The sequence below is a fragment of the Clinocottus analis genome, unplaced genomic scaffold (genome assembly GCF_023055335.1).
Source record: "Clinocottus analis isolate CAN_PGR_092001 unplaced genomic scaffold, fCliAna1.0.p SCAF_50, whole genome shotgun sequence".
Taxonomy (NCBI): Eukaryota; Metazoa; Chordata; class Actinopteri; order Perciformes; family Cottidae; genus Clinocottus; species Clinocottus analis.
In genome coordinates this window covers 228,518-239,816 of record NW_027176208.1, presented here as the reverse complement: position 1 = coordinate 239,816, position 11,299 = coordinate 228,518, and the positions used below count along the sequence as shown (strand labels likewise).

Genomic DNA, 11,299 nt, shown 5'->3' with positions numbered 1-11,299 from the left:
CTCTTAACGGCGCCGACGCCACAGACAGACGGCAAAGCTGCACACGAAAGCAACAAGCAGACGAGACACACATCCTACAAACCTGTCACTACGAGCACGGCGGCGCTCCTCTGAGTCCCGGCTGTGTTCTGGGCCACACACACATATTTGCCGCCGTGTGATAATTGAGCATTTTTCAAAGTCAACACGGCACTTTTGGTTTCATAGGACATCTTAACATGCTCGTCTTCTGTGAGCTCGTGATCGTCCTTGATCCAGGAGAGAGTCATGGGAAGTGATCCAGACAACAGACACTTCATAGAAAGCTCAGAGCCCGCCATGCAGGACATTTCCTCTAGGCTCTGAACAAAAGACGGCGGTTCTAGTGGGAGAAGACCACACATCAGACTGCAGGCTGCAGGAGGTTCACACACATACACATGATCCACAGTGCAGAGCTTCATGAGGATAAACCTTCCCCCTGGCTGTGGAACCACTTTCTCCATCCATGAAATAGAATCGATGCATCATTCACTGCCAGAATTTGAATTGCATTTTCTTTTCTAATTTTAAATTATTAAAATATAATTCATAAGCCATCGGGCGACATGTAGAAAGATTGACCTTGAAGTATTTGACTCCTTGAACTAACCTTTGAGCGAGACCTGGCAGTAACAAGCCGTCTCCCCGACGTCATTGGCCACGCTGCAGCGGTACCTGCCGGCGTCTGCGGCCTCACAGCCGGAGATGTGCAGAGAGACCGTGTCCTTCTCCACACTCATCTGGTGTCGCTTGCTGCTTCTGATCAGCTTCTCATTGAGGAAGCAACTGATTTCAAAAGGAGGGGAACCAGAAACTGTTCCTTCCAAGATAATGTCGGATCCCTTCACGAGTTCAGCGGATTGAAAAGGCCTCACAAACACTGGAGGCTCTATAAAACACAGACGATGGACGTTATGGTGACGGCAGGAGAGGCTCAGGTCCACACAGCTCTTCTGCTTGTTCTCAAACGCTCCAGAGATAAATCTCTGCCATGCTGCTGGGAAGTAAAGTCTAGAGCAGAAACCCAAACAGTTCAGTTCTAGAAGAACTTCAAAGCACCAACGAGAGAACGCTTGAGAAGTTGTTATCATGTCAATCGTGTCATGTTGAGCAAATGTTTTCAAAGAAATGAGCTGATGTGATGAGTTCTCATCTGTAGAACACAGGTTGCATCTCTATGCCTCTTATTGTCTTTACTATGTGTGGTGCTTTCTTTAGATTTTTATGTTTTTATGCTGTGAATAATTTGTGTAATTTCTATATTTCATTGACAAGAGTTGAGTCAACCAGTTAGCATGAAGGTGACTGTGGTACCAGTACTACCAGGAGGCTCAAGTGATCCCTCACTGGCTTCCCAACTGGCTGACTGTGTTTACTGGAGACAGGAAGAGGAGCACCTAACATGCCAAAGACCAATGTGGACCAGACTTCCTCCATCAGGCTGAACAGACCTTTCACGGCCACTGAGCTGCTGCTTTGGTCTCGGCCGGCCTCGCTGGACGCCATGCAGACGTACTCGCCGCTGTCCTCCACAGAGCAGCTCTCCACCTCCAGAGTTGCTACTGAGCTGTCGAAGGACATGGAGTGTCTGCGGCCAGAGGAGATCTCTGAGCCGTTGACGAACCAGTGGATGCTAATCACAGGGGTTCCCTGCACTTTGCAGGACAACTTGAGCGGTTGTCCAGTTTTCAGCAGCTGTGAAGGCTCAAGCTTCATTGTGAATGTTGGGGCTTCTGTAAATTAACAGTAACAATGACAGTCAACACCAGAAGGTCAGTGAAGGAAACAACAGTTCAGCGTATCACGTTTTAAAAAGAAAGAATGAAACGGCACCTTTCACAAAGAGCAGCGCGGTGCAGTCCACCTTCCCGGCGTCATTGGACACCTGGCAGGTGTACTTAGAGGAGTCACCGGGTTTCACCGAGTGAAGCTCCAAGGAGCTGGAGGAGGCGTCTTTCTTTATGAAACACTTTCCTCCAGTGAACACCTCGCTCTCCTCTCTGAACCACTTCACCACCAGAGGGGCTGATCCTGTAAAGGATGCCTTCAGCTCAACGTTTGACCCCGGTGAGGCGTCCTGGGACTCCGGCCTCGCCGTGAAGACGGGAGGTTCTGGAGTTATGAGGGAAGAAGAACAGCATTCATGTTCAAAGCCCAGCAGTGACCCTGACCATGTGCAACGTCTGTTAGACTCCTGTTTGATCACAAAGCTAAAGTCATTGCTCTGACCTTTGACACACAGAGTACCGCTGGTCTCTTGCTCTCCGGCGCCGTTGGAGGCTCGGCAGGTAAAGACGCCGCCGTCGCTTAGTTCCAGGCCGCTAATGCTCATAGAGGCTGTAATCTCACTGAACTCAAGTCTATATTTGCCACCGCTGTGGATTTGTTTCTGGTCTTTGTACCAAGAAACGACCATTGGCTGAGATCCAGCGACTCTGCACTCCAAGGTGACATTACTGCCAACGTTCCCATTCACTTTCTTCAGAGTTTTGGTGAAGGACGGCGGAACGGCACGATCTGTGTGAGGAAATGTACATCACACATAAAGCAACGGCCACATGTCAGCTGCTATTCAAGAAGTATTCTGGGCTCAAACTAACCGATGACAGCCACTGAGCATGTGCACTGGTCTTTCCCCACTTTGTTGGACACCTCCATCTTGTACTCTGAGGTGTCTCCTTTATCTGCTGAGAGGATCTTGAGGATGGCAGTACTCTCCTTCACGGTCATCTTGTATTTACGGCCGCTGATCATCTCCTTGCCGTCTTTGAACCACTTGACCTTGAGGTCGGGGCTTCCAGAGATCGTGCACTCCAGCGAGGCCGAGTCTCCTGCAGTCACACTGATGGACTCGGCTGCCTCTAAGATCTTAGCAGGTTCTATAACGCAACATGAGTTTTAGGGTTCAGAAACATCTACATCTACATTTTAGAACTAGTCTGAACAAGTCGGAGTGTGTCCTAACCTTGAACTGCTAAGACAGCCTCACACTTCTGCTGCCCCGCCTCGTTGGTGGCCAGGCAGGTGTACTTGCCGCCGTGCTTTAGCTCAACGGAGGAGAAGGAGATGAGAGCAATGTTGTTCTCAAATGTCCTTTTGACATTTGGATCGTCATCTCTTAGCAGCTCAGAGTCTTTCATCCATTTGATGGTGATGGGAGCTGAGCCTTTCAGGGTTCCCTGCAGTTTAACTGTGTTTCCCAACACTGCCGTGGCACTCTCAACCCTCTTTGAGAACAGAGGAGGCTCTGAAACAACAGTGATAATGATGTAAACTGCAGCCAGGAGAGCAGGGCTCAGAAGGAACACGTGTCCTGTTTCCCTTTCAGCACTAACCTTTCTGTTTAGCCGATGACTTGGAGGTCGCTGAGCCGACCTCGTTTGATACGACACATTCATATTCACCAGTGTCGGCGCTCTCAAATGAGTGGATCTCCAGAGAGGTCAGAGACCCCTGTGACACAATCCTGTACTTCTTATCTGCTGACAGATGTTTCTTATTCTTTTTCCAGGCCACCTCAAACGGCACAGAGCCTTCAATCTCACACTCCAGTACGGCTACCGACCCTCTGACCGCCTCCAGGGGGCTGAGCTCCTTTCTGAAAGACGGCGGTTCTAAAGGGGAACATCGTCGGTTAGACCGGTTCTTGTCCGGACTGAATATGTGTCTCTGTAATAAACAGCCTCAGTCTACACACCTTTCACTGTTGCTTTAGTGCTGCAGCTTTCACAGCCAGACTCATTCAGAACCTCACAGGTAAAGTTTCCACTGTCTCCCAACGCGACATCCTTTATCTCAAGAGTCGCGACACCGTCCTGTTGGGCGATGTCATATCTGCCCCCAGCACTCAGCTCGCTGCTGTTAAAGAACCAGCTGGTGTGGAGCTCAGGGGATCCTTTAACGGTGCACTGCAGCCGCACGGTGCTGCCTTGCTTCCACAGCGTGGAGGCTTCCAGCCTCTTCACAAAGACCGGAGGCTCTGGAGAGGTGTGTGGTTAAAAAGAGCTAGCATGAAGTCAAACTAGTCATTGGAATGAAACAGCCCAGCTTTAAAGGAGAAGAGATTAAAGACTTGGAAAAAAAAGGGCAGCTAAAGCTGCACGGACACCTTAATTAGACACCACAGACAACAATTATGGTCATTTTCATTACGGCAGATTTGCAACCGCATCAAATGCTGCAGCAGCCAAGAAAATCAAGGAGACAGCTCTTACCTTGAACCTTCACCGAGGTGGAGCAAGTTGCACTCCCAGCGTCATTTGTCACTGTGCACACATAATTTCCACAATCTTTCAGTGTGGTCTTTAGGATATCAAGAGTAAGCGTCTTATTCTCAAAAGACAGTTTACAATCTGGAGACTGGTGGACCTTTCTACCATCTCTGGTCCAGGAGACCGTCGCTCCAGTGTCCTCATCCACCTGACACTCCAGTTGCAGAGGGGCTCCGACCACAGCCGCCACCGGGCCCAGCGGCTTCACAAAGCTGGGCTTATCGATGACCTGCAGCTCCGTGCTGCAGTCGGCTGTCCCAATATCATTTGACACTTTGCACACATAAAGCCCCCCGTGAGCCGGCTCGGCTCTGGTGATCTCAAGAGTGGGCTTATTCTGATCACAAGAGGTTCGGTAGTGTGCGGGCTCGTCGGGGACGGCCTGGTGGTCTTTGAGCCAGACCACATTCAGAGGAGCAGAGCCCGTTATCACACACTGTATTAGTGCCCTCTTTCCAGCAAACACAATCTGAGGATCGGGTTTAGCTATAAAGGCCGGAGGGCAGTGCTCTATGAGAAGTAAGAAATGCAGAAACACATTAGTGATAACATGTTGTTCCCTGTTGAGTGACTTTAACCAGAGATACCAGCAGCGGAACAAACCAGCATTTCACAATTAAGTCTTTAAACGCAAAGTTTCGACCAGCAAAGAACAAAAGACAACAGTTCTAGACTGAAGTTTAATTAAACAGTATCATCTCCAAACTCAACCAGCGTAGCAGAAGAAAGCATGCGTCGCTCTTACCCGTCACCCTGAGAGAGGCGGAGCATTCGTCAGAGCCGTGCTGATTGGACGCCTTGCAGGTGTATTCAGCGTTGTCGTCCTTATTTGGGCTCAGAAGCTCCAGAGAGGAAGTACTGAAGCGACTGATGATCCTGTACTTATCCCCCTCTTTGATGGGGTTTCCATCCTTGAACCACTTGAAGCTCACATTGGGAGCGTCCTCAGTTTCACAGTCAAACTTGGCCGTGTTGCCAATGTTGATCTCCACTGGGACAACTCTGTGCCTGAACACTGGCTTCACTGCGTTTCATGGAGAAAAAGACAGAGAAAGGACAAAGTAAATAGACAGAAGCAGTTGAAATGCAGACGTGGAGATGGCTGGAGGTGGAGATGAGTAGTGAACCTGGGATGGAACACACAGTTATCCTGTTGTGACTGTGGAGGAAAAATTGTTTTAGGGTTGGGTTGAAAGTTTGACAAGAAAAGGAGAGGAAACATGCAAAGAGGAATGGACCATGAATGAGAAGTTATGGATATCTAAAGATATGAAGTCAGAAATGAGTCCTTGGAAGGACAAAGGAACATGTAAAGGGTTGATGTGCATGAGGAGGAATGGAGGAGCTAGGAGGAAAAGTGAAGATGTAACTGCTGTCTGGTGAAAACCTCAAACATCAACACTGTATGTAGCTTATTAGAAAACCTTGTTTTGTCATTTTAGTCTTTTGATGGATTTCATGGGAACTCCGTCCTAAGTTAATTTTAAAGTTCGGGTTATGTTTGAGGTTTTCAAACAGAATTTGACTAATGTGTGAAGTTAGTTGATGATGATATCAAATAATTGTCCATCATCAAACCTCTTGAGACCACAGTGAGTCTCGATGACGTCGTCGTCTTGCCGGCGTCATTCTCAGCCTCACAAACATATTCTCCTTGATGCCTCTCCTTGACCACTTTGTGGATAACCAGTGTGTATGTGTCGTGGTCTTTGGAACACTTGAACTCTTTGCCAGACTTCACCAATTGCCCGTTGAAAAACCAGTTTACCTTTGTGACGTAGTTAATGGTGGCAGTAAAAATGGCCATGCTCTTTTCCTCAGTGCAAATGTCTTCCAGAGACTCGATGACAGCAGGAACATCCACCAGACTGTCGGAGGACTCGCTGATCATGATTGCCTCTGAGAGATACTCCTCTCTGGTCTCTCTGTGGACAACGATGTCCACAGATTGTTGAACGGCAATGTGACCGACAGGCACCGCGGAGGTCCGTTCAGCAGCGATGGCATCCCGCTCTGACCTGACGGTCGTCCTGCTCGCCTGCCTGGACTCGTGGATCTCAGACCGACTCTGAACTGATGCACTTTGGAAGGAAGCCCTGGCTTCAGTTCTGACGGCTGCAGACAGAGATTCAGCAGGAGGAAACCCAACTGCACTCTCTGCCACCATCATGGTGTCCACCACAGATGACAGCACCTCTTTGGAGGCCGCTGAGCCGAGCAGCGCTCTCTGAGGCGTGTCCATCTGCATGGTGCCCGGCTGGTCCGATGTAAGACTCTGCTGCTCCTGGAAAACCATGGCGTGCAAAGCTACCTGGAGTTCAGACCTGAGGTCAGCTGTCTGAGGGTATTCACCTTCAAAAGACAGAGTAATCTCGATGGGGGCTCCTGGTGTTGTGATCAGGTATGCAGAAGTGGCCCGTTTTGGCTCTCTCTGAACTTTCACCTCCTGAACCTCCACTGCCTGGAACCCTCCCACCACATCGGCCAGCAACACCGGCTGGTCGCTGGCCACAGCCGACTGGAGAGCGGCTCTGAGCTGCCTCCGGATGTTCAGACTGGACGGTTTGGGAATCTGAATCACAAAGTTAAGTTCTTTTGGGAGAGTCAGAGAGTCCTGGGACTCATGAACAAACACAAGTCCTTTAGGCTGCGTCACGATGTTGACAGCCAAGCCCTCAGATGTCTGTATCTCACTCGACTGCTCTCCCATAAGGACCTGCTTCTCTTCCAGCAACACCGACTGCCGGACTGACTGGCCTTCCTGGATCTGGACTGCAAAGTCCTGCTCAGCGGCTTCTAGGACAGTACAGCTCTCATTGGCAACTGCCTTCTCCTCTATGAAAACTGTTCTTTTGGGGATCTTAGTCTCAACTTTAGTCTCAGACTTGAATTCCTCATTAGTTTGTAGGTTAGTGGTGTGACCCTCCTCGAGGCTGCGAGTGTCTGTGACGTTTAAAGAATGCATGATGTTCCAGTAGTCCTCTTTCTGGACCAGTGCTCGCTGCTGCTTGACATCGCTAATGAAAGGCATCTCCTTCTGCAACTGTATGGTCTGGGAAGAGAGCGTGAGGATGCTGGAAGGCTTGGGCTCAGTGCGAAGCTGTGACTGAACGCCGGCCACCGACACATCCAGATCTTTGTGATGATCTGCCGTGATCGCCCTTCTCTCTTCAGATGTAGCTGCATGCCTTCTCGCCTTTTCCTGTTTCTGCGTGGCCATCTGTTGGTCAGGTCTGGTGATGGTGAGTATCCCTTCTTTTGGCAGAACTGACACCGAATGAACCGACTGGAGATATTTGGTCGGCGGCAGCTCTTTCTTCGACTGAACGGACGTGGCTTCGGTCTTTGCTGAGAACTCTGAGGCTGCCTCGCAAACCGCAGTCCTTAAGTCTTCTTGAGCCACCGAGTGCAACACGGTGGGACTCTTCCTGGCCTCAGCCTGCTGCGTAGAGGGCGTCTCACTGCTGAACCTTCCCTCAGACTGTAAAACATCCTGGTCACTGATCACCTGCAGATTCAGGAGTCTTTCTCCCTCTTGCTGAGGCTGCAGACGCACAGAGGGCGTGATGCTCGGCAGCTGTACGGCCTGTTCACCTTGGAGTTTGTATTTCTCCTCGGCAGTTATAGCTGACTTATAAAACATGTCTTTTTGTGGGCAGATACTCTCCTGCTCTGGTCGGTACACTTCAAATACCTGCTCTTTACACAAAGCCACTCTGGTTTCACTAACTGGTGCTACCACTGGTTTGGGTTGCTCTTTCTCAAGCAGGGGCTGAGTGGCTGCATCTGACGGCGGCAGAGGCTCACAGTGTCTTTCTGCAATTGGCAGTTGTCCTACAGACTGAGCCGAGTATAAAATCTTCACCCCCTCTTTAACTCTGAAACTCCTCTCTTCTTCGGGCCGGTGGGTGACACCCAAGGTTGCATCAAGGATGGGCAGCGTGGACTCTACCTGGTGGCCGCTGACGAGCTGCCTGGGTTCGTCCAAAGGGTTCCCGTGCTGCGGGGCCCGGTCCGCCAGGGCCCGGTCCGCCAGGGCCTCGGCCCTCACCGTGCTGAGAGGGAGGACCTCTTCGAATGTGGCCGACATGAGTTTAGACGGCTGCTGTTTGGCCAACTGGAGCTCGACAATCTCCGGACTGAGAATGCGTTCGGAGTGCCGCTCTGTGATCTTCTGTCTCTCCTGGACCGATGATAAGAAAGTGGCCATGTGAAGCTGTTTCACGGGAAGGGCTGAGACCTGAGGCGGATGAGTGGGAGCCAAAGAAAGACTCTCCTGTATTTCATGAGCCTGCAGCACTGCCGCCTGCTGCGTGAGCTGCTCTCGATGGAGGGTGGCGGCAGAGATATCCAGCTCTTGGAGGGTTTCCACCTCCTCGCTGGGGATAATGTGCCGGTCCTCAGTGCTGATGGTGTAAATCATCTGATCGGACAGAGTTCTTTTCTGGTATAATCTGGATTCGGTCGTTTGTTCAGTCATGGATATTTTCAAACCTTTGGTTTTCTTTACTAACGTCTGCCCTTCCTGGTTTTTCTCTCTGAACACCAGCAGGTCAGCGGTACAAGAGGCTTCCCCGTGTTGGTTGGAGGCCTTGCACGTGTACACACCACTGTGCTCTGGTTTGACACACTGAATGTTAATACAACCTGACCCATCTGGGTTGTTCACAATGATCCAGAACCCACCAGGCTTAATGTGTAAGCTGCCCCTGAACCACTGAACCTCAGGAAGAGGATCTCCGGCCACGGTGTAGCTGAAGAACGCCTGAGCTCCCTCACATAACCCAAGAGACTCAATAGTTTTAGTGAATTCTGGGGGCTTGCCAGTGGAGACAAATGTCCTCCCGTCAACTGGTTCCTCTTTCTCCGGCTCCTTCACCTCAACATGCAAATAGGAAGTGCAGCTCGATTGGCCGAACCTGTTGCTGACCGTACAGGAGTACTCTCCTTCAAACTCCCTTTGGACTTTGTGAATGACCAAGCTGTACTCGTCTTGCTGGTGAACCAACGTGTAAACAGACGAGCCGGCGATGCTCTGCCCGTCGTGGAACCACTGAACGGCGGGTTGAGGAAACCCGGACACGGTGACGGTGAACGTGGCCGTTTCTCCGACAGTCACAGCTGCCGGAGAAAGCTGGCTGAGGAAAACTGGTTTCTCTTTTTTCTTTACCAAAGGGCTGGAGAAGCGTTTGGTCTCTGGCTTAAGTTCAAGTGTTCTGGTTTTATCTGGTGACTTTAGGCCAGCGCGGTACGAGTCCAGGGCCTCCTCTTCCACCGTGACGGTCGAGCTAGAAAAGGCTGAGTGGAAGAATCACAGTGAGACACACAACTGGAAGCAGGGTGACGTTATGTTTGACTGCACGGGACCTAAAAGGTAAAACACAACATTTGACTCCATCTCTGAAGGTCTCGTGAACTCCTTCATGTCATGTTCATGTGAACCCATGTGACACAATCAAAAGAACAAAAGTTCTGGAACAATGTTGAAGTGCACCTTAAGTTAGAAAAGACATTGTCAAACACATATTCAGTCAAGTATTGTATTTTTAATGAGTAAAATGATTTGCAGTAGACTTTATGATTTGGAATTGAACGTGAATCTTAATACCAGAAAAACCTTCTCAAACGCCAACAGAAACAGCTCCTCAACTCATAAGGAAGACATGAAGAAGGCCATTTAAACAAAAACAAACACGATGACAACATTTACCTTTCACTTCCTGGATCCGAGTCATCGGCTCCAGCTCCACTGCAGTTACTGTAAAGACACAAACCACCGTGAATTAAAAAAACATACTTCAAACTGCACATCAAGTTCCATATGGTGCAGGACTGTTAGCATCAGTGACAGGTCGTGCATCCATATCAACTGTTTGTGTTTGGTTTTCCTTGACTGAACTTCTGGCATGCGTCCTTTTGGTCTTTGTGTGCAGCTCCTGTGCTCTGGGGAAGTGCTCAGTGGTGTGAGTGTTCTCTTAACCTGTCCGTGAGCGTCCTCTGCTAAACACAGTAAACCCTGCGGGAGAAGTGTGCCTCTGCTGGCTGTGTGGAAGCAGTGAGAAAGAGCCCGAGCGAGCAGAAGGACCAAAAGCATGCAGATGCCAACCTGTCGTCAGGGCGCCGCACTCAGCGTCCTCGGCTGAGCCGACACTTTTGCAAGAGTAAGAGCCCCCTTGTCCGGGTCCCGCACTGTTAACATTCACGCAGCACAGGGGCCCGTCGTGTTTCAGAGAGTAAGACACAGAGTCCTCAACGTTCAAGCGATTGTAAAGCCAAAGGAGGAATGGAGTGGGAACCCCCTGCATGACGCAACACAGCGAGCTGCTGGCTCTGGTGGGCACCAGCAGCTCGGGGGGCAGTTTGATCAGGAAGTCGCGGCCGCTGGAGAGGCGCCGGCCTCGCTGGCCGTGAGGCGCCACGTCGGGGAAGTACAGGTGGCTGATGAGGCTCTGGGGTCTCTGGGAAGACGGAGGCAACGGTCCCGGCTTCTCCGCCGTCTCCTGCCGGTCTGGGTCAGGAGGACCGCTAGCGGTCTCTGTGTCTGTCTGACACACTTTACGCACAGAATCAGTAGGGATTGGGGTTTCTGCTTTGAGAGCGGCTTCTTTTGCTGGGTGAGGATAAAGTTAGGGAAAGTAATTAGCGGTCAGAGCGTATAAGGCTATGACTCTAAACACTCAAGGGGTTAGTAGGATGGATGGATGGGTTAGAGAGGCAGCAGCAGGAAGAGAGGAGACGAGAGCATGTTATTCCATTACATTCTAACGGGTTACAGGCCGAGAGGAAAGATTAAATATGAGAGGGGGGGGGGGGGGAGGGGGGCGCGAAGCAGGAGCGGGTGGAGAGGTGGATGGACCGGTGGAGAAACAGACTGATAAAAGGAAAGATTAACCTTCAACAGTGAGCTGGGCGGAGGAGCTGCTCCGGCCGTGCCGGCTGCTGGCGGTGCAGCGGTACTCTCCCTGGTCCGCCACGCCCACGGCCTGAATGACCAGGGACAGCAGCCC

General features: G+C 50.7%; 1 protein-coding gene across 1 annotated transcript in view; it reads right to left on the bottom strand.

The window, feature by feature from the left end:
* Positions 1-11,299, bottom strand: part of ttn.1 (titin, tandem duplicate 1) — a 170,205-nt gene that overhangs the window by 126,746 nt on the left and 32,160 nt on the right. The window contains exons 36-47 of the mRNA XM_068601488.1: positions 10,003-10,050; positions 5,038-5,316; positions 4,236-4,802; positions 3,719-4,000; positions 3,357-3,635; positions 2,987-3,268; positions 2,622-2,900; positions 2,251-2,538; positions 1,855-2,133; positions 1,473-1,754; positions 632-910; positions 83-361 (exon numbers count right to left, since the gene is read on the bottom strand). Coding sequence (XP_068457589.1) covers positions 83-361; positions 632-910; positions 1,473-1,754; positions 1,855-2,133; positions 2,251-2,538; positions 2,622-2,900; positions 2,987-3,268; positions 3,357-3,635; positions 3,719-4,000; positions 4,236-4,802; positions 5,038-5,316; positions 10,003-10,050 — 3,423 coding nt within the window. The remainder of the gene's footprint in view (positions 1-82; positions 362-631; positions 911-1,472; positions 1,755-1,854; positions 2,134-2,250; positions 2,539-2,621; positions 2,901-2,986; positions 3,269-3,356; positions 3,636-3,718; positions 4,001-4,235; positions 4,803-5,037; positions 5,317-10,002; positions 10,051-11,299) is intronic.